This window comes from Mus caroli, unplaced genomic scaffold (genome assembly GCF_978045245.1).
Source record: "Mus caroli unplaced genomic scaffold, Mus_caroli_1 scaffold_12, whole genome shotgun sequence".
Taxonomy (NCBI): Eukaryota; Metazoa; Chordata; class Mammalia; order Rodentia; family Muridae; genus Mus; species Mus caroli.
In genome coordinates, this window is record NW_028227267.1 from 66,578,641 (window position 1) to 66,601,351 (window position 22,711).

At 51.0% G+C, this 22,711-nt stretch overlaps 1 protein-coding gene across 4 annotated transcripts in view; it reads right to left on the bottom strand.

The window, feature by feature from the left end:
• Positions 1–22,711, bottom strand: part of Bmp1 (bone morphogenetic protein 1) — a 49,841-nt gene continuing 27,130 nt past the window's right edge. For 3 of the 4 annotated variants that reach the window (XM_029469021.2, XM_021181280.2, XM_021181281.3), the window contains 12 exons: positions 20,144–20,246; positions 18,118–18,234; positions 17,737–17,882; positions 17,408–17,603; positions 16,677–16,802; positions 15,874–16,034; positions 15,344–15,524; positions 11,476–11,601; positions 5,557–5,684; positions 4,971–5,184; positions 3,251–3,501; positions 1–692 (listed from right to left, as the gene is read on the bottom strand). In XM_029469021.2, the coding sequence (XP_029324881.1) occupies positions 558–692; positions 3,251–3,501; positions 4,971–5,184; positions 5,557–5,684; positions 11,476–11,601; positions 15,344–15,524; positions 15,874–16,034; positions 16,677–16,802; positions 17,408–17,603; positions 17,737–17,882; positions 18,118–18,234; positions 20,144–20,246 (1,884 nt within the window). In that variant the 3' untranslated portion in view covers positions 1–557. Of the gene's footprint in view, positions 693–3,250; positions 3,502–4,970; positions 5,185–5,556; positions 5,685–11,475; positions 11,602–11,935; positions 12,260–15,343; positions 15,525–15,873; positions 16,035–16,676; positions 16,803–17,407; positions 17,604–17,736; positions 17,883–18,117; positions 18,235–20,143; positions 20,247–22,711 lie in introns of those variants that run through there. The other variant, XM_085828749.1, reaches the window with a different exon arrangement.

Sequence of the window (22,711 nt, forward strand, 5' to 3'; positions counted from 1 at the left end):
TTGGCTGTAACACTTTCTGTTTATTGGCTGGGGTGCCCTGGTGTGGCTGATGAGCCAGTGGGCCTAAGAGAAGCCCTGTCTTATTCATCCACTCCCTCTTCTCTAGCTCCCCATCACGGCTCCCAGGGGATACCCAGGAAGCATAGAAGTGGTGGGTCAAAATAAAACCAAATCGAGGCTGGAGAAGGGGCAGGAAATGTACGTTACAATAAAGATTAGGGACACCGGCTATACACAATACAGTGTGTAGAGACGGCAGAGAAGCCCACAGGGTCCTGCACAGAGACTGTCTTACCCCAGGCAGGGTCCCAAGGAGGAATGGTCACTTCAAGTGTCTCAGTGAAAGCTCAGGTTCCCCAGCCCCACTGACGGGAGGACGTGGGGAACTGGCTTACAGGGAGTCCAAGTCCCCTGCCTCCTGTTGACACCTGGCCCACTGGCCCTGGTGCCTGGGGGTGAGGGACAATGTGTCACCATCTGCCTGTCACCCCTGCTGTCCAGTCTGGGTGATTGAGGGAAGCAGGACTCCAGTTCCCGCTACCAAGCAGGGGCAGAGGTCACTTCCTGCTGTGGAGTGTGTCCTGGAACTTGGTGCTTGTGTACCGCAGGTGGAAGCCTTTCTTGGAGATGGTGTCGTCAGAGTGGAACTTCACCAGGACAGAATCTCCCGCCGAGTACACTTCCTCGGGAGGCTGCCAGGGAGAAGGATGGACATGAGGAGTTGGGATGGGACTGTGCTTGGTGGCTTCCCTCCCTGAGGTCCTGGATGTCTCAAGATTCCCCATGAAGCAGGTGGTGCTTGCCTGCAATCCCAGCACTCAAGACATTCTGGAGAACAGTCTGGGCTCTCCAGTGAGAATGAGACCACTTGTGTGTGTGTGTGTGTGTGTGTGTGTGTGTGTGCGTGTGTTAGGATGGGAGAAAGAAAGAAGGAAGGAAGGAAGGAAGGAAGGAAGGAAGCAAGAAAAGGGAAGGGGAGGGGAGGGGAGAGGAGAGGAGAGGAGAGGAGAGGAGAGGAGAGGAGAGGAGAGGAGAGGAGAGGAGAGGAGAGAAGAGAAGAGAAGAGAAGAGAAGAGAAGAGAAGAGAAGAGAAGAGAAGAGAAGAGAAGAGAAAAAAAGAAAAGAAATCAAGATTGATGAATGTAGGGCTGAAGGGATGGCTCAGTAGTTAAGAGTACTTCCTTATCTCTAGAGACCCTGAGTTCAGTTCCCACAATGGGTGGCTCACAACCACCTATAACTCTAGTTCTCGAGGATCCGGTGCCTCTGTCTAGCCTTTTCAGGTACTGCACAAGTGCCCCTCCCCGGCCCCACCCACACAATTAAAAATATTCTTTTTAAATGAAGCAGTTTCATGCTACCAGGATTTTAAGGTGAAATCTGGAAGATGGTAGCTTGTTTGAAGATCAGAATCAGAGCTGGGCAGGTGCAGTGGCCTTTATCTCTGCATTTGGGACGCTTAGGAAGCAGAGGCAGGCAGATCTCTGTACGTTCAAGGTCAGCCTGGTCTACATAATAAGTTTAAGTCCAGCCAGGTTTACATAGTGACACCCTGCCTCAAAACAAAACCAACTCACCAAGCTAAGCTCAGAGCCAGCCATTGCTTTTATTTATTTATTCATTTATTTACTTACGTATTCTCTCTGTCTCTCTGTCTCTGTGTCTCTCTCTCACTCTGTGTGTGTAGAGGGTTAGAGGGTAACCTCTATCCTCAGGTGCCAATCATAATTAATTAATTAGTGAGATAGGATTCCACTGGCCTGGAACTTGCCACGTAGTGGTTGACCAGTGAGCCCCAGGGGTCTGCCTGTTTCTGCCTCTCTGGTTCTGGGATTCCAAGCACATGCCACTCAAAGAGGATGGGTCACCCCTTCTCTGTCTATCAGGCTAGGCAGGGATCCCAAGTATGGGCTCTGCTGTCCTTGACTTCATTCCACTCCTGCCCCAGTTATGGCTCTAGACCCAATGTTTGCTCTGACTCCAGATCCTGAAGAGTTGCCTCAAGTCAAGGGCCAGGGACTGAGGGAGACAGGCAATGTCCTTCTGAAGTGACTTTATGCCTTGGCCCTCCAATCATAGAAGGAGCCATTCTCCACAGCCTTGAAGACATTTCCAGGAACTGTGCCAAGAAGAAGCCCTGCCTGAGTTCCTCTCCCACATCCCCTCTGCTGGCCCAAGCCTGGGGATGTCCCTGGAAGAGTCCCCCTGGAGACATTTCATTTGTTGTATGTCTATGCAGGTAGGAAGCACTAATTTGGCAGCCAGAGATGCCAGAGACATAGGTGGGCTGACAGCTGTACATGGATAGCCTCTCTTCCCCCCCGCCCGCCCCCCCACAGCCTGTTCTTCTTTGGCCCAGTCTCTGCTGCTCATGCTAGGCTGCAGCTCAGCCCCTAAGGGGAGGTCCAGCCAGGGCTGGGTCTGGCAGCTGAGACTGTGCCAGGGAAGTTTAGCCTTTCTTGGGGCAGCAAATGAGAGGAGAGAGGGGCAGGGGACAGGGAGCATGGATACATGTGAGGGAAGTGGTGAAGGATGGCGGGAGGAAGGAGGGAAGGGAAGGGGAGGGAGGGAAGAAAACAGAGAGAGAGACAGAAACAGAGACAGAGACCCTAATCTGTTACTAGGAGGAAGATAAATGTATCCATGGGCTGGGCCTGGTCTTTCTTACAAACCTGCCAAAGTGATTGTGCACATAGCTTCAGCAGACCCTCTCTAGACAGACTCAGAAGCAACCCCTAGGGCCCTGCTAGAATAGCAGCAGCAAAGGCTTTAGGACACAATAGGCTCTCACCATGGGAAAGACACAATGGTGTGGCCTAGCTCAGGGCCCCTGCTTCTGGTTCCGGCCCTAACCTCTGTCCTTCATCCCCCAACCAGTTCAGCCCAGGGAAGTGGTGGCGATGGGGTCAAGGGTTGAGTGGTTCAGGAAGAACCCTATCACCCCCATTTCCAGATTCATGCAGTTCTGCAAGTCAGACCAAACTGGTCCCATTGGAGTCTAGGTCTGGGTGGGGCCCAGGCCAGGAGTTGGTAGAAACCTTTACACTACCCCGAAAGGACCCTGGTTTCCTGGGTAAGGATGCCCAGGTGTCTCTGTGAGTGGCCCCAGGTTTTGCCTATTAGCTTCTCAGAGGGATAGGCAAGCCCCTCTACTCAGCCTAGTACCTAGGTCTCCAGGGATGCTAGCTGCATCCGTGCTGGGGGTTTGGGTGAGGGTTCAAAGGCAATATGGGGTGAGAAGGGTGCTCACCCCAGAACCACAGTAGCGCCCCAGTCTGGGAGCTGTGCTGTCGTAGCCATCAAAGAGCTCTATGTAGTCATAGCCACAGTCAGTCTCCTCCTCCACCTCGAAGGTCTGGAACACCAGCTCCACGCCATAGCCTTCCTCGGCCACGATGACCCACTCGCAGTCCACCCCTCCAGGGTAGTTGTTATCGCCGAACTGGGCATGGGAATAAAGGTCTTTGGTCTTCACATCTGCCCGCACTTGGCCCCCACACTCTGCAGGGAGTGGATGACAAGATTGATCACCACTAATGACCGATCAGTGTGTGATGATTGGTCACAAGGCTGACCACCACATTCCCAGTCCTGTGCAGTACCATCCCAAACTACAGAGACAGGTTCCCACTACAGGAGGCCATGTGGCCAGTGCTGGGTGGGATCTGGCTTAGCCTCAAGCAAATGCCCTTGCTATGCCACCTCTGGATGGAAACCCAAGGAGGAGGCTAGGGGACACTCTAGGGTGGGACCCTAAGTGAGAGGTAGCGTCAAGCAGTGGTGTCGGGAGAGGCTGGCTTTACTTGAGAAGAAACTGCTTCTGTGTTCTAGCTGAGGGCTAGCATGGAAAAGAAAAGCTATGCCTTTGGGTTTGGTGTGTGAACTGGTCTTTAAGGGTTGGCTCAAGTTTAAACAAACAAACAAAACACACATCAACCAAACAACAACAACAAACAAATAAACCCAACTCCTCCACGGCAGCTCAAACGCTGAAGTTTGCAAGCCAGATGGAGTTCCAGCCTCTGGTTTGTGAACTTGTGCTGGGCAAGGCAAATAGTAAGCAAGGCCTGATCACAGCAGCCACTCTCCCCTGTGTGTCCCTGAACTTCCTCTTACACACTAGGCTCCGTTTCTGTGGGAGAGGTGGAAAGGGAGCCTTGAAAGAGGCACAGAGAACGGTGGGGGGTGTGTGCCTGTGGACCTATCAGTTCTGGGATGCCAAGGACCCACCAGTAGACAAGGAAATCTAATACGGATATCCTTGGCCTGCCTTCTGGCCCCCCACCCCAGGACTGGTCCCTAGCTTCTCTCTGCATCCCCACTGTCACCCCACACCCTCTCTGCTCTAGTCAGACCAGGTGACTTGCTGCCCACCTGTGTGTACCCTGAGCCCCGCTGGAACTCTGCATCCTCTCCCCCACCATGTGGAATGACTCTAACCAGCTCTCTGAGGTCGGGTTTTTTTTTTTTTTTTTTTTTTCCTGTTTCTTTTTACCCTCGTCATGCTTTGTCTTAGACTATAATCATCAGTGCCTGGCTTATCTCTCTGCTAGACTGGGAGTTCCTGGGGTGGGTGGCGGTTCATTGACTGACACTTGGTCAAACAGACAAAAGCAGGGCAAGCTCCTCCCGGGCTGGGATTGGCTCCTGCTAGGCTCATTTTCTGACCTGTACTTAGAATGATGCTCTCCTCGCTCCTAGGTTCCTCTGATTGCTGTTGCAGAACTCTATTTAATGACTTTTGTAATCCCTACAACTTCTTCTCAGCCCCTGAGTGTTCACTCCGATGATCCGATGATCTCGTCCTCAGAACACAATACCGGTCCTGGGGCTACAGGGCTCTGCTCTATGGACCCACAAAGGCCCTTTTTTGTAAACTCAAGGCCAAGGTTGGCAACCAGAGTCAGCAGTGTACCCAGAGCAAACAGCAGTGTAGGGGTGGGCGTCGCCTAGCCCAAGGCTGGCCTCACCTGTGGAGTGGGATGCCTGGAAACCTTTCCTCTGTACTGAGTTGTCTGAGTAGAAGCGCAAGAACATGCGGTTGCCTGTAGCCAGGACTGGCTCGGGCTTCTTACTGCCACAGAATCGGCCAAGGACTGGCGCCTTGGCATCACGTCCATCGAACACCTCCAGGTGGTCATAAGCACACTCGGGCTGAGACTCAATATCCATCTCCACGAAAGTCTGGAGGATACAAGAGTCCAGATTAGAGAGCGGCATGGCCAGGGCAGCTGGTGGGGAGGAGTCCTCAGATCTCTGCACCTCTGGCCTCCAGCTCATACACAACCATGGTTGAAATAAGGGCTGTGGGATGATGGTGAGGGAGGACTCAGGAATGGGCAGTGTCAGAGACACCCTAATATATTATTCAGAAGAAAGAGGGCTCCTATTCCAAAAGACTTGTTTCCCTATAGTTGGGAATGTCCCTAGGCTTTGCCAGGCCCCCCTGTACAGCCAATACCTTGGACTCACACAAGTCTTTGTAGATGGCAGAAGCAAATGGCCACATGGCATGGGGGTCAAGGTGTCCATACAGGGTGTCAAGTGGTATCTTACCAGCTTTACCCGGTGCCCAGGGGTGCTGGAGATAGCCCACGTACACTCCTTCTTGCTGGGGTACTTGTCAGGCCAGTTGGGGCTGGTGATGGTGCCACTGGTGGATGTCACCTTGTGTTCACAGCCAGCTGAAAGGTGTGAGTGACACAAGGGGATGACAAGGGACCTCCCACCCCGGTGCCTCCTATGAAGAAGGGGCACCCCTCCTGTCCACTCCGGGGTTTTGCCTCTTCTCCTCCATTCACAAAACGGACTGAAGATGCACACCATTTCTTCTCCATTCAGTTACCCCTTGGAGGAATTTAATGACTTGGTTTCTAATGAAGTCTTAGTTGACCCTAAGGTCAGCAGAGAGGTCCACTACCCTTTTGTGACCTCCTGGCCACACCACTTCTGCCCAACTGTCACACTCTTTCTCCGCTCAGCAACCTGGGAACCTAGGTGCACTGTGAGGACCTGTCATCTTTTGGGCCCCAGTGACCTCCACAGTCACCAGCGACTTTGGCACCTGACTCAGTCATCCCCAAACTCCACTCCCACTTCCATCACAGGTGACAGCAACGGACAAGTGATGCCACCCATCATGGCCTCTCTGACTTCTGATTTTCTCAGTTTTTCTGGTTCTTATCTCTCCTTACAACCTCACTCTAGGTTTTTCCAGTATGTATCACCCTCTTGCGTTTTTCTTTTTTCCAGCATGCTTAGAGGTCCCTCTCTCCACACGGGATTTGATCTAGAACCCCTCACGACTACCAAAATCCACCTCAAGTGTCTATCATAAAATGGTGTAATATTTGCAGAGACCCCCACACATACCTTCCCATAATTTTCCTCTCTCTCTCTCCCTCTCTCCCTCCCTTCTTCCTTTCCTCCCTCCTCCAACCCTATCAGTCTCACATAGATCAGGATGTTCTTGAACTTCTAATGTCCCTGCCTCCATCTCCTAAGTGCCGGGATTGTTGGCAGGTGACCATCATGACCAGTTTATATGGTTCTGAGAATCAAACCCAGGGCATTGTGCGTGCTGGGCAAAAACTTTGAGCTATATTCTCAGCCCATTCTATGCACTTTAAATCTTGGGGGTCCTTATATCATATTTAACATAATGTAAATGGGTTATTCATTTGTTTGTTTAGCTAGGGGTCTTTCTACATAGCTCACACAAGGCTCGAACTCATAATCCTTTTGGCTCCTGAGCACTGAGGTTACAGCTGTGGACCACCACATTCAGCAATTTACTGCACTGTTAGAGGAATAATGACAAGAAAAAAAAATCTGAGCCACATTAATACAGATGGACCCATCATGGGACTAACTATATTTTCAGATAGAGGTTGCTTGAATTCAGGGCACAGACCCATCACCTAGAAGTCTGTCTTCCACCGTAGTATATAGACCAGTTGGCTGCCCTCTGCAGCTGAACTACATGGCTGATCACCAAAAAGCTGACATGCTAGAGAGCCCATTCAGCTAGCCTGGTGGCAGCATATGCTGTATCCAGCTACAAGGGAGGTCAAGAAGGAAGGATCACAAGTCCAGCTAGTTACAGAGTAAGTTAAAAGCCAGATCAGGCAGTTCAGCAAGACGTTTCCCTCAAAATAAAAAACAAAAAGAGACCTGGGAATGGAGCTCAGTGGTAGAACACTCGCCTGGGATGTGTAAGGCCCTAAGTTCAATCTTCAATACAAAGCAAATGCACAAATAAGCAAGAGGATTCTAGAGGGGTGGCTCAGTTAATAAAGTGCTCACCAGCCACGCAGTGGTGATGCACGCCTTTAATCCCAGCACTCGGGAGGCAGAGGCAGGTGGATTTCTGAGTTCGAGGCCAGCCTGGTCTACAGAGTGAGTTCCAGGACAGCCAAGGCTATACAGAGAAATCCTGTCTTGAAGGCAAAAAAAAAAAAAAAAGCCAAAAACAAACAAATACATGTTTGCCATATAAATACTAGAGTTCAATCCCCAGCACCCAACATAAAAGCCAGGTGTGATATCACACATCTAAAATCTCAACACTGGTGTGGCATGGACAGGAGGGTCCCTGGAACTTGCTGGCCATCTAGTCTAGCCAAATCATTGGACCCCAGGCTCAGTAAAAGACCCTGTCTCGGGGGCTGGAGAGATGGCTCAGTGGTTAAGAGCACTGACTACTGAGGTCCTGAGTTAAATTCCAGCAACCACATGGTGGCTCACAACCATCTGTAATGGGGTCTGATGCCCTCTTCTGGTGTGTCTAAAGACAGCTACAGTGTACTCACATACATAAAATAAATAAACCTTTAAAAAAAAAAAAGACCCTATCTCAAAAAATATGGTGGAGAGTGATTGAGGGAGGCTCCTGATGTCAACCTGTGGCATCCACATGCAAACACACACACACACACACACTTGAACACATACACAGACAAAATAAATAAAGAAATAGAAAGGCCATTTGTGGTGTCCTGTCTCACCAGGGCCCCCAGATCATTAGATACATCAGTCCCACACTAAGTCCATCTATCAGCAACTGTCCCAAACCTCCAGCCTGATCAATCTACCGTCTCCAGTACCTTCCCTCCTAGCAGCGGGTCAGTCTCCCTCCTGAGGCATGAAGAAACGAGGCCCTCAGATGAGAGCCCTCCTTGACTCTTCTTTCCTCCTATCCTGGGGCCTCTGAGAGTCCACCTCTCAATGGAAATGGACTGTCCTTTTGGAAGCTGGGGTTCACTGTTGTCAGTAGCCAGGGAACACTTACACAAAGAGGATCACCTCCTCCCACTTCTGGAGACCGTGAACTCCTGAAGTCACTGTCCCATGTCTCTTGCTTTTTTCTTCCCGGCTGCTCTCCCCAGTATCTCCCCACCATCACAAGCTCCTCACCTATACCTCCTCTATCTACATCCACACAAAGCACGGCAGCCTCCCAAACACACATTTAAAAGCCAATGCTCACTGCCGCAAGGTCAGGTAAAGGCTGGCCTAGACCATGGTGTGAGGCCCCATCCCAAAACAAAGCAAAAGCCAATGATCAGATCTATTCATGAACATAGAGTGGCGGAACCCTTAGAGGCAAGTGTATGATTCAGATCTAAATGTCCCCTATATACTCTAGAGATAAAGGTTTTGTACCCAGGGCAGCAATATGACTTTTGTACTGTCACTGGATCGTGAGGGAATCTGATCTCCTCAATGGATTGATCCACTGATGTGTTTATAACCAAACAGTTGGGTGGGAAGGGGATTGAAAACTCTTGGGGGTGGAGCCTGGAGAAAGCATCCTTGTAAGGATGTGTCCTTGAAGGACTCATACCTTGTTCCTGGCCACTGATGCCTCTTTCTGCCTCTCTGCTCCCCCATACCCTTCTGGGTCACCATAAGTTGAGCAGCTTTGCTCCTTGCTCCATCATGAACTTCTTGCCATGGTTTTGGCCTTGCCTGAAGTTCAAAGTGATGGAGCCAAGGGACTATCTATGGACCAAACCTTTCCTGAGCCAAGATAAAACTTGCCCTCTTTAAGTTCTTTTCTTCAGATAGTTTTTGAGTGATACAAAGCTAGATGCAGAAAGCAATCCATCAATGTGTGGTGGGGTTGTCAAGGGAAAAGAGACAGGTAGACCCAGGCTACACATGGAGACCAGAGTCGAGGTTCATCTAACTCTTAAGTCCTCTAATCATTCTCTCTCTCTCTCTCTCTCTCTCTCTGTATGTGAGTGTGTGTGTGTGTGTGTGTGTGTGTGTAGAACCTGACTCTTTGCTGTTGGGGGGGGGGCTGTCCCCACCACTCACCTGCAGCTTCTGGTGGCCACTCTGTCCACCCCACCTCTACACGGGCTTTCCTGTTCTACCTCCCTTGCGTGCTCACATTTCTTCTCAGGCTGGGTGCGATCTCTGTGCACAAGCCCCAAAAGAACCTTTAGCAGAATTAGTTCTTCCATGGGGGCCAGGCATGAGATCTGATCTGCATTAGCCTACCTCCAAGGGAGGAAGCGTGAGTGTTTCTGAGTGTGCCAGAAGGTGCACTGAGAAGCAAGCCACCATCCCTTTCTATCTAAACTGTAGGAGGAGAACGTGGTTTAGAAATGCAGAGGACTGGGTTCACTTAGAGCAGCGGGTGCTCTGTGAGTCAGAAGTTCCAGACCCGGGCACCCTCCGTGCTTGGTGGAAGCTCTGAACTTCACCCAGCTTCACCATCGGGTGCTTCAGTTCTCTTAATTCTGCTCAGACGTGCCTTTATTTATACTTGGGCTGTTCACTTAATGATAGCGAAGAGTCCTTTGTTAGCGACCACCAAAGTGAGCAGAATAATAATAGCTATACGGCTCAGGGCTCGGAAGAGCAGGGTTTTTGTTTGTTTATCGTGCAGTGAATGAAGAAACAGCCTCTGAGGGGTTAAATGATTCACCCCTCGGAGTCACACATTCAGTGGTGGAGACAGGGTGTTAGGCTGTTGGGATTGCAATTGCTCAAGCCTACCAGTACAGGGCACAGAACTTAGGAGTCAGAACAGTAGTATTGTATCATGTCCAAAGAGGCACGGGGTGCTTTGTGTGTTGGGAGGGGAGATGCCTTTAAATAGTCTGAACATCCCTTATGCAAAATGCTTGTGACTAGAAGGGTTTGCAGTGGAGGGGAGTAGGTAACGAGCAATAAGGACGGCACTCAAGTCTCAACTAAATTCATTCACATTTCATATCTACCCTATGAACACAGCCTGAAGCTACTTCTTAACTTTGTAAAATTTGGGGCTAAAGAGATGGCTTATTGGCTAAGAACACATACTGCTCTTCCAGAGGGTCAAAGTTCAGCTCCCAGCATCCACATCGTTTCCAGCTTCAGGAGAATCCAATGCCCTCTTCTGGCCTCCACTGGTAACTGCAGTCATGTGCACATGCATGCCCCCCCAATTAAAAATAAAATAAAAAAAATAATAATAATATCATCATCATCATCGAGGGCAATTCTATGGAGTTGGTTCTCTGCTTCTACCTTATGCAGGTTTCTAGGGATGAACTCAGGCTGAGCCATCTTGCCAATCTCTGAATGAAGGTATTTTCCATCATATTTTTGTGTGCCTGTGATTTGATTACAACCAATCGCATGAGGTTAGGGGTAGAATCTCCTATTTGTAGTAACATGATAGTGTTCAAAAAGGGTCAGATTTTTAGAACATTCTGGATTTTGAATATTCAGGTTGGGGTGCTTATCATGTATATTCAGGATCAGTGCTCATCGGAAAGTGGCAGCCCAGCTCGGAGTCCCCAGGGTGAAAAGTGTGGCCGGCGGGTGATGGCAATCCACTTAACTGTGTGGCTGGGACAACTCCAAAACTTCCCAGCCCCACTCGCCGCTCTCTTTTAGGAATGAGCATGATCTTCATTTTGCACAGCAGGCCACTCAAGAGCACACACACAGTTACCCAAGTGACAGATCCAGGCCAGGCCGCCTAGCCTCAGAGTCTGTGTTCTTAGCTGTTATCTTATCTGTGCTGTGTGTCAGAGGAGGCCATAACAAACAGGAAGTCTTGGATTCAGGGTTTTTCTGTTTTGTTTTTTATCTTTTTGAGGGGGCAGGGTTCAAGATAGGGTTTCTCTGTGTAGCTCTGGCTGTCCTGGAACTATGTAGACCAGGTTGGCCTCGAACTCACAGAGATCCATCAATCTCTGCCTACCAAGTGCTGGGATTAGAGACACGTGCCACCACACCCAGGCTAGATTCAGGTTTTAAGAATCCTAGAAACGGACCTTCAGCGTCCGTAAGACTCTTCTCCTGATGTGGACCAGGGGAGAGGACCTGTGCATGTGACCAGGGTACCACAGTGAGGGAGGGTGGTCCGTGCACCACACGGGAGGTGCTAGCTTTCCCTTGCTCAGGATGGGGAAGTCTCTGGGCAGTGTGAGGTGCCCAGCAAGCCATCCTCCTCGCCCTCTACGCAGGTCTTACCTTCTTTACAGTCATGTTTGTTGTCGTGAAGGACGAAGCCACTGCGGCACTGACACTCGTAGCTGCCGAATGTGTTCACACAGTCTTGCTGGCAGCCACCATTGTCCTTGGAACATTCATCCTTGTCTGTAGGGTGCAAACAAGAGCAGTGGGTCTGTGTGGGCTGAGGTCTGCTCACCCCAGGGGAAGTGGGAGGCCTGCTGGGGCTTCCTCCTGTGGGAGGGTGTGCTCGCACAGGGGAGCTGGGTGCAGAGTGGGAGGTGAGGGTGACGATGGAGCTCTGGTCACTGCTTCAGTGGGGCCAGCTGGGTGGGCCTCCGCTCTGGGCAGAGAAGGTAGAGGTGGGCAGAAGGGTGGAGGGAGGGCTGGGGTCTGGAGCTGACCAGCATGGGAACCTCTACCATTACCTGCTTACTGGACAGACGGACAAGTGGAAAAACAGACACAGGGACAAGCAGACTGCAAGAGAAAGGAGCAGGACGCAGGGGTCCCTCTTTTACTTCACAACAGGAAATGTCACAGACACCATCAAAATGGGAGGGGGCGGGGGGAAGAGGAGAGCACCAGTTCTGTCCAGCCAAAGGAGGCGGCCGGAATGGCAGAGTGGAGGCAGGGAACGGGTGGGCTCCGAAGCCCCCAGCCCACTCCGTCCGAGGTGAGCTTCCTGAGTAATGAAGGGTCTGGGGGCCTGGCAGGCCTCATTGGGGGGTCCGGTTTCTTTTCTGCACTCGGAATTTGAGCTGGTGGGGGCGTCCCCGAGGGGGCTGCAGAGCTGGCCTCTTTTCTGAAATGAGAGAGAGAAGGAGAAAAGGGACAAAGGAGTGGGGGTGACGAGGGTGGAGGGCAGGAACCAGGGAAGGAAATCAATAAAAACTAGACCCAGGGTCTCCAGACAGGCGGACAGGGAAGAGGGCAGGAGGGCAGGCAGACCCACATGCAGAACGGCCATGTCACTACAGCTGGGTTAGCAGGAGGCACAGCAACAGGGGACAAGACTGAGGCTGTGGCAAGAAGTAGGGCTGGAGGGATGGCACACTCTGAGGTGTGCACACGGGGGAAGAGAAACTCAGAGTCGCTGGTAGAGGGGAGCGGTGGAAAGGGCTCACTGCTCACCCTCCTTGTGACAGCTGCCTACAGAGTGTGTGAGACACAGACATGCACACCCAAGAACACAACCGTAAACACAGCCCTGTGCATGAAAGGTCTGCTGTACAAACATGGAAACACAGGTAAACATGTACACATGTTAGGTATCACACACACACACACACACACACACACACACAGAGGCAGACACCTATAGTATACCACGAAGGCTCAGACACAAAGCCATAGTCATGCACACACAACCATCTGTGTGTGGGTGTAGACACAAGACCCATGTGACCTATTCTATATGTGTGTGGAAGCATACAGAGAGAGAAACGCACGAGCAGGAGCAGGCACATATAGGAAGATGGACAAACCTGCATACACGGCGACACAAGGACCCAATGTGAATACAGACACACATACATGCAGAGTGTGTTCAAGCCCATCATGTGGGCATTTACACGTAGAGCTGCTCGCTTGCTGACAGGCACACACAGGCACACAGTTACAGACTTCTGTGTGCCACACCATTGTTCTAAGCCCATGTGCCTAGCATAGGAGCAGGCACTCAGGACAAGTGTGTGGATCCCAATTACACCCAGAATTCCAGAGATGAGCCATAAAGTGGGAAGATGGCTGTTGGCATTCCACTGACAAGGCAGCTTTGTGGTAAGTGGACAGTTCTTAAGCTGAGGGCAGGACCCTGAGGGCTGCAGCCCTGACTCCCAGAAGGCCCTATTTCATGCTCAGGTGGGCTAGACTTGTAGAGTTGTCAAGCCCCTTGCCAGAGGCGCCTCCTCAGGAGAGCAGAGCCTGGCCAAGAGAGCTGCCATTGTTCCCATCCATGAGACAGGCCCTAAGGTGTGTGTGGTGCCTCTCCTGGGACTCTGGTAGGAGCTCCAGGGAGCTCAGCTCACGAAGTAAGCCATGGCTTCCCTAGTATGTTTGGACCCTCGTGCCTTCTTCACGTATGCTCCCCCAAATATCTAGTCCAGCGCTTGGGACACAGGTGGGGCAAAAGAAAACTGTTAAGCCAATGAATGGATGGGTAAGTGAAAGACTAAAGTAATGTGTAGGGATGTCAGTTCTGTGGATGGCTGCCTGAACATCTGGGATAGGGCTCTGGCCCACCCTGAAGAGTGGACGGCCCATTCTGTGACTGGAGAAGACATTGCAGGGGATCGGGGCAAGGGAGGTGGCACAGACCCCAACAAGGAGATGGCACTCACCCTACAGTGCCCAAATGCCCTGGAGGTGCTGGGGTCAGACTGAAGGTCTTCAGGGTCTTGCTTCTCCTTCTTGTCTTAGGGTCTCCTCGATGGGTGTCCCAATAGTCCACACAGCCCCCTCCTGGGGGCCAGAGTCACATGCCCCAGGCCCCGAGGCTGAACTCTGATGCCCATCGATGAGAGTCCTCTGCAGGTTTCTTGTGCAAGGAGCAATGCATATTGTGTGCACGTGTGTGTGTGCATGTGTGTATGCATATGGTGTGAGCACATGTACATGCATGTACATCCCTTGCATGGTGTTGAGTACTATGTGGTAGGAAGACAAGGCAGAGGCTCCAAACAAACACGGGTATCCCCCATATCCTCTCCAAGACTGGAGCAGCAGAAGGGCAGAGACAGACAAGAGTAAGCAGGTAATGGTCTCTCTAAGAAGGCCACCCTGGCAGGTGTTCTATCCCCTCAGCCCTCCGGAAAGGACTTTTTCTTTTGGTCTAAGTGGGCCTAGGGAAGGATGGGCTTGGTGTTACACGGAGAGGGTCTTAGCAAGCGGTGGGGCAGGGGACTGGGGTCATTGGCTCAACAGAACATGTTAAGCAGAGCAGGGCAGCTGGCAGTGCCAAGCAGGGAACCAGTGCACGGGGACAGGTGCATGGCATCTGGGTGGGACAGGCAAGGGTGCAGGGCAGCCACATAGGGGGCTGAAGGATGCAGGACCCTGGGTAAGGAGGGGAGAAGGGAGGCAGCATGGACGAAGTCATGGGCTTCCTGGTCCTGCCCACCCTATGTCCACCCCGCCAGGAGAAGTCAGGCTGAAGGTCCCTAACCCACCCTTCCACAAGCCACCTGCTCCAGCCTGCCCAGTGGCTTCCTGCTCTTTCCACACCCCACTGGAGAGCATTTCCACCATTCACTGCTGAGTCTGGGCCCTTTTGCTCCTGACCTCCTACTGGCCTGAGGGGCCAAAGACTTAGGGATTCTTAGAGCAGGGGAGAGGTCTCCCAAGACCCCAGAGGTCCAGCTTGGGAAGGCTGGGTTTGGACCACCCAGAGAGGGACTGCAAGAGGGCCAGATAAAGCTAAGGGATGGATGAAGCCAGGCCTTCCACGGGCAGGGGAATGGGCAGTTTTGTTATGAAAGGGCAGAGGCAACTCCTCTTTTGGGAGGGCCTGGCATGAACCCAGTGGGCTTGGGTGGGCGGGGCCTGATTAGAAGTGCAGCTGCAGCAAGATGAACTGCCCAACACAGTCCAAGGCAGACACCTCCCTCTTCTCTATCCCCGCATTCTCAGGCAATTGAACTCCCTGTCCTAGGACCTCCCCTTTCAGGCCTTGGCTTGCCAGCCTCCTCATTTCTGCACTTAAATGCTCTGCCCCTCCCTAGGCCTGGCATAACTAAGATTCTAAGGGCTACCCAATAAAGATATTCAGATGCCCCAGGGGCTGTACTGATGGAGGATAATAAGTTGGGGAGACAGGGGGCTTAGGAGACCAGGGAAGGCGGGGGAGTTTTGGGGAGGCGGGGCTAGAGAGCAAGGACTCCAGAGTTACCTGAAAAGAAGTGGGCCTTGAAGCCCTTTTTGGACACAGTATTGTCAGACTTGAACTCCACACGCATATTGTTGTACTGGGAAGTGATGACCTCTGGCTTCTCGGAGCCGCAGAACTTGCCATGCAGCTTAGAGTCCGCCGTGAGTCCACTGCGCACCTCCACGAAGTCATACTTGCACACCTGCAGGAGAGCCTAGCTCTGGAGGCTGCCTCTCTCTGGACTACTCACTCCCTCCCTGGGAAAGTGTCAGGCTAAGCATCTGCGCTCCCCAACAAAACACTGCTGTGTGTACTGCAGAGCCCCAGGGCAGCTGGCCCCAACCCTTCCTCATTCCACAGGCTTCCAACTAACGTCCATCCTCATCTGCAGATCCTCCTTTGCGACCCCGCAAGCCCTCTGGGCTTCTGTGTACTGGGAAGTTTCTGTTCTCAGAGCCCTATTATCTAATTCTCCCAATGGTAGGAGGCAGGCACTGAGCCAAGCCCCTACACCCCACCTTCCTACCCACCTTGGCTCCAGAGGCACTTACATCATTGCCCTCAGTCTCGAAGAAGTCAAATTGCAGGGAGATACGGTACTGGGTGGGGGCCACCAACTGCCAGATGCAGTTTTTGTTGGGAGGGTACTCTTTGGGCCAACCGGGGCTGGTGATGGAGCCATTGAGCTTGGTGAGGAATCCACCACAGGCAGCTGGAGGGACAAGGGAGGTGGCATCACCCACCAAGAGTCCCCACTCTAGGGGCCCAAGGTTGGGTAGCCGTCAGGGGGAGATGTGAGTCTGTGGGACCACAATTCGGAGGCATGGGGCAGATAGTAGGGGCCTTGGAAGGTGAGCCCAAATTTTAAGAGCAGAGGGTGTGTGTATATAATCATTTCTACTTCCTCTTCTGGAAGATGGGCCAGGAATCTGATGGGAGGGGACACAGAAGGGCCTGGAAAATGTGTATAAATGGGCAGTCCTGGGAGGCATCCAGAGGAGCTGGCCCAAGGCAGTAAGACCAGCCTGATCTGGAATTGCTATCCTGAAGTGTTGCCACTAGCATACAGGCTGAGACTCTGCAAACAGTGGCATTAAACTGTGGCTCACGACCCTTTTGCAAGATGGTGACATCAATTACCAGGTCAAGATCAATATTAACAAAGCAGTCAGAATGAAAGCCCCTAACGCCAGTGTGTATCACACCCTGCCAGTGTTCTGGGGGCTGGCGTGTAGGACATCTTTCTCATTCATGGCTGAGAATGGCACTAGAGAACCTCTCTAGCTTGTCCTGAACTTTGCTTGACCAAGGATACAGGAAAGAAGCCAATAGCTCTGGATAGTGGGGCACTCACCCTCACACCGACGCTTGTCTGGGGCCAGCTCATAGCCAGGGTCACAGCTGCACTTGTAGCTGCCCAGGGTATTCAGGCACCGCTGCTCACAGCCCCCACGGTTGGGTCTTGAACACTCATCCACCTCTATGGGGAAGAGAGAACGGGTGTCACCAACCACAGGCTGGACTTCACTCCTTCCTCCTGCTCTGAGCTTGAGGTTCAAGTTCCTGTGACCCCTCTCCCCATGTTGCAGAGAGGAGTGAACCAAAAAGCCTTACTTGTCTGTTTAGCCCTTAGCTACCCCACTATTTCGGTGGCAGCTGAGAACCCACAAGGGAATCCTACAGAACCCTCTTCCGATCATTCAGGCTAGCTGGCAGCCATCTCACCTCCTATGTACCAGTCCCACCAAAGTACTGCCCTCTCGTTTCTCCTTCATTAACTTCATGACGCCTAGTATAAGGGTAGCTACTGTATCCACTGTACAGGCGAAGAGTTGAGGCTTGAAGAAATAGAATGGCCTAGGCCACATCGGTTTAAAAACATACTCCTGTCCTGCTCTTTCCCTCCACAGTGCTGGGCCTCACGGGGATAACCTGTGACCTTTGCTAGCGTTTATCCACAGGGTTTTAACAGTATCCCTGCACCTATCTCTCTCTCACGGTGTCTTCACATTGAATGAGTGAAGAATAAAGAGATAAGGGACTGAGCATCCACAGAAGGAGAACGTGGGACAGGGGAGGGAGTACCTTTGAAAAAGTTGACGGCGAAGCCCGCTTTGTTAATGGACCCGTCAGAGACGAACTTGAGCCAGAGCCGACTGGATGTGCTTTTGATGTCATCAGGCTTCTCATAGCCACAGTAGCGCCCAATGAGGTTGCTGCTCTCGCTGTGCCCATCACGGACTTCCAGGTAGTCATAGGCACAACTGTCGTGACGCTCAATCTAGGAGTCAGGGGCTCTGTCAGGGAAAGGGGCTCTGGTTTCCAGGACCCCCATCCCTAGAGCCTTCAGGAAGGTAGACTGTCCTGGAAACCAACATAGGCATGGTAGAGTGGATTAAAGGGTCCGTGGCTACCTCAAAGGACTGGAACGTGAGGCCCACGTGGAAACCCTCAGACACCTGGATCCGCCAGATGCAGACTTTGCTGGGCCGGTAATCGTCTGGGTAATTGGGTGACTGGATATGGCCATTATCCTTTTTCACATCGCCACCGCAAATGGCTATGGGAACACAGGATAGGGTGGCAATGAGATGGAGCGCAGGATAATGGTGGTCAGCAGGCTCACTCGTGCCTAAGGGCCCCTTCCCCACTCTCCCAACGTAACCCCACTTGCTCCCCCCCTACCCCCCCCCCCCCCCGCCGTCCCTGCTGGAGAACCCCCAGCAGGGGCCCTGGAGGCAACAGGAGGGAGTGGCTCTGGAATGTCCAAGGGCCCCCTTCCTCTCCCTCAGTACCTTCATAGACAGCAAAGAAGCCCTTTCCAACCCAGTTGCTGCTGCTTCGGAATTCCACCCAGAGGCGGCTGTCAGTGGAAACGATGGGCTCAGGGAGTTTGCCCCCACAGAACCGACCTGCAGACAGTAAAAACAAATGATGCTCGAGTTCCAGGTATCCTCAGATAAGCCCCAACTTTCTAGGAGAAAGACTCAGAAACCCTTTAAGAGACAGGGCAGGAGCTGAAGGACATGTTTTACTGGTTTGCTTTGTGTTGGTATGGGGGGGTGGGTGTTTGGAGGATATTTTTGTTGTTTGTTTTAGAAAAGGTCTCACTGTTTTGGCCAGGCTAGCCTTGAATCAAAAGCTCAAGGCTTCAGCCTCCCCAGTGCTGAGATTATAGACCTCAGCAACTTAACTGAAGCATGGCTTTGTGCAAATACTCTATCAGATGAGCCACACTCTAGACCCTGGCCTTGAACTTCTGGTCTCAGCCTCCAAAGTCCTGGATTAAAGTTTTATTGACCTATTTTTTTGTTTGTTTACTTATTTATTTTGGTTTTTCAAGACAGAGTTTCTCCGTGTAGCCTTGGCTGGCCTCAAATTCACAGAGATTCGCCTCCCTCCTGAGTGCTGGGATTAAAGGCGTGTGCCACCACTGCCCGGCATTACTGACATTTTTAAAGTAAATTTACCATCGTTACTGATCTTTATGAGACCTCCATGCAAAGAAGAAATGAGAGGGAAATAAGAGACAGCTTTCTCTTCAGGTAATGTCATAGCATGCTCTTCCAGGCATGACACCACTGGACCAAATCCAGGGAATGCCTTTGGAGCCCAAACTCCAGAATCTTTGGACAGGACCAGAAGGCAATCCCGTGCAAATCAAACTCAATAAGAATCAACACGAGGGGTGAGGCTTGTTATCTGTAAAATTCTTTGCAGTCAAGAACTAATTGGAGATGATTTGTGTGTTCCCGAAAGACAGTGCTTTCTCACATTTCAAGCAAGGGACAGAAAGTGGGTGCTGGCCTAGGGATGTCAGTTATGAGAAAGAAATTGTAATCTCAGAGACCTAACACACAGCAGAGGAGATGTCACCTCAGTTGCTTTGGGTGACTAACAGGTCTACTAGGATATCAGAAGCAGAAGTGAGGGGATAACCATCCGAAAGCATGTGGCTGCTTCTCCCAGACAATGGGACAAAGATGCTGAGGTGGGTAGGTAGCCCCCAATCACTTCTGACTACAGACAGAACAATGGGCAGCGTCACACAATACTTCAGGCTTGATGCAGATGTTTTCTTTGCTCTAATTTTATGTCCACTGGGCTGCCTTTGTGTCCAATGGTGCTTTAGATTTCATTCTTGTTAAGATAGGATCTTGCTATGTAGCCCAGGCTATCCTCAAACTCAGGATCATTCTGCTTCTGGCTTCCCCAGAGTTAGAAGTACGACACTACTACGCCTTGCTTTGCCCTGTGGTTTTGCACAATCTCTATCCCACTTACTTCATTCATGTGTGTGTGTGTGTGTGTGTGTGTGTGTGTGTGTGTGTGCAAACACATACACAATTAGTGACAAAGTATCTTGAACAAACAGAGCCAGGCCACTGTTCCAGGCCTGTAGTTATCAAGGTGAGTTAAGGGGCCAGCCATAGTAGGTTAAAAGCCAGGCCATTATCATGGACACCCAAAAGTTGGACCTTATAGATCAAGGAAATCCCAGTGAGGGTGTGAGCCTAGAGCTACAGGATGTGAAGAGCAGCCTGCCAGACATCTTTGTATATTCCTTTGACTCCCCAACCCTAACAGTGAAAGAACATTTCCAGAGGGTAGACCTAAAGCCAGCACCAAGAACTGAAAGCCTGTGGCATCCCAAACAGAATTCGCCCACTGTCACGGCACTAATTAGTGTTGGGACTAGCTGGGACAAACTACATCAGAGTTTGTAGATCTCATATGGGGATGTCACCCTGCTTAGAGTATTGAGCCCCAATGGGTTCCAACAAAGAACCAGGTGGCTGAAGAGGCTAAGGGGCCCTTTACCTCGGAGGGGCGCCTTTCTCCAGAAGCCATCCCGCACCTCCACATAGTCATACCAGCACAGGCGGCTACGGTACAGGTCCATGGATGTGAAGTTTAGAATAATCTAGGGGAAGAATAAAGGGTGAGGAGAGAAGGTTACATGGCTCCCACTCTGTGCCTGCCCCTGGGGTCAGTCAGGTTCATGTCCACTGCCTAGCAGGAGGGAAAGTTGGCCATCACCAGCCACGGACAGCATTGTACACATACGGCCCTCATCAGACTAACTGAAAACACCTGTCTGCCGTTCCCATTACCAAACACCATGGGGGCTCAGGGCTTCCACTGCCTTGCACTCCCCTCCCCAGTATAGAGCTACTGTGCTGGCTTAAATAGCCAGTCAGGTTTCCTCACAGTCAATATTAATAATAATGTCCTTAGGGAAGAGAGCAGGGCCAGGAAGGGCTCAGAAGAGTGTGAGGGTACTGAGATGGGAAAGAAGGGGCCAGGACAAAAGTTGAGACACCAGTCATACAAATTCCCTGGGCCCTGATTTCTAGAAGGAGCATGGTATCTGCAGGGACTAATGTCAGATCACAGTCCTTCTGGGGAATGGGTTTAATATATATCTCTGTCCTTATGGAGCATATGAACAGGAGTACATAAGTATGACGACTGTACGGAAAAAAAAAATGTAAACTCCAGCCCAAGGGCCTTGGTTTGAATCAGCCCTATATTTCCTTTTAAGCCCTAGGGTCAGCCAGCTCCCACGATAGCCTTTGACACCACAGTATTCCCTGGAGACAGAAAGAATCCTACCACCATCCTGACAATGGCCATAGCCCTTTGGTAAGTCTCAAGGCTCCATAACCATAACCAAGAACTGTTTTGCTTTGTTTTGTTCTTTTTGGGTTTTTTTTTTTTTTTTTTTTTTGGTTTTTTGAGACAGGGTTTCTCTGTGTAGCCCTGACTGTCCTGGAACTCACTCTATAGACCAAGCTGTCCTTGAACTCAGAAATTCACCTGCCTCTGCCTCCCAAGTGCTGGAATTAAAGGTGTGTGCCATCATGCCCAGCTGCCAAGAACTTTTTAAAAAAGATTTTACTTTAGAGCTGAGCATAGTAGCGCATGCCTTTAGTCTCAGAACTGGAGAGGCAGAGGCAGGAGGATATCCGTGAGTATGAGGCCAGCCTGGTCTACATATTGAGTTCTAGGGCAGGTGGGAATACACAGAGAGATAATATATAAAAATCAAGTTTAGTTTATGTGTACCTGTGTGTACCTGAGTATATGTGTATGTATCACATGTTTGTGAATTGCCTGCAGTGGCCAGAAGAAGGCATGAGTCCCTCAAACTAGAATTACAGGTGGTTGTGAGCCAACTCATGCGGGTACTGTGAATCAAACTTGGGTCTCCTAAGTGCTGAGCTATCTCTCCAGCCCCAGGACAATGGATTTTTAAAAGGCAGAGGCTTTCCCTATAAGGGAATGAGCTTGCTTGGAAATATCCAGAGGGATCCCTAAGGCCCCTGTGCTGTCAGAGTTCCTGAAAGGTTCCAGGGTCAGGTTGTTGTGACCTGTGGGGTATGTGTGGTTGGATACTCAGCTAGTGGCCTTTCCTGCTAAAGAAGGGACAGAGCCACACACACCCTGCTGCCCCCGCCCCGGGCTTCAGTGGAAAGCTAAATGCTGAGTGCATCAGCAGAGGATAGAATAAGACAGATTCCAAGGCAAGCATTAGGACCCAAGGTCTGCATCACCGTCAACAGGACTGGTCCCTGGATGCTCTCCTGAGCCAGCTTTGTCAGTGCTGGGTCTGGATGTATGTTGGGTTTTTTTTATTTCTTTAGTGTGCATACACACAGGCATGTGGAGGTCAGAGGACAGCTCTCAGGAGTCAGTTCTCTTGTTCCATCATATGGGTTCCGAGTATCAAACTCAAGTTGACAAACTTGGTGTAAAGTCATTTTGCTAGCCCTACTGAGTGCTTTTAATCATCACCTACTCAGCCCTTTTGCCAGGCCTCTCATTCCATGGCATCTGTCCTAGTCTCTGTGTCCCTCTGGACCACACCCCAGCACACCATGCCCTAGGCTCATTCATGAGCACACACTCCTTCCATAGTCTCCACTCCTAGGACCCTGCTCCCATCTCAGCTCTCCATCTTTCCTAGCTTACCCTGCCAGAAGTTCCCACCGTGACCAAACAAGACTAAGATGTTTCTATCACTCCTCCTTGCCCGATCCTTGGTCCACAGTCTCTACTCACTATTGTTTCTTACTGTATTCATGTAAGTTTTGTCAATTGTAGTAACTTCAGATGCATCGGAATGAACTTTATTTTTGAAGTGAATTGTATGTGTGCAAAATTATCCTTCATTATTATGGAAAGTTATTGCTATCACTACTAACATCGGCATTTTTGAGAAGTGAAGCTGCTGCCGGGCAGTGGTGGCGCAAGCCTTTAATCCCAGCACTCGGGAGGCAGAGACAGGCGGATTTCTGAGTTCCAGGACAGCCTGGTCTACAAAGTGTGTTCCAGGACAGCCAGAGCTATACAGAGAAACCCTGTCTCAAAAAACCAAAACCAAAA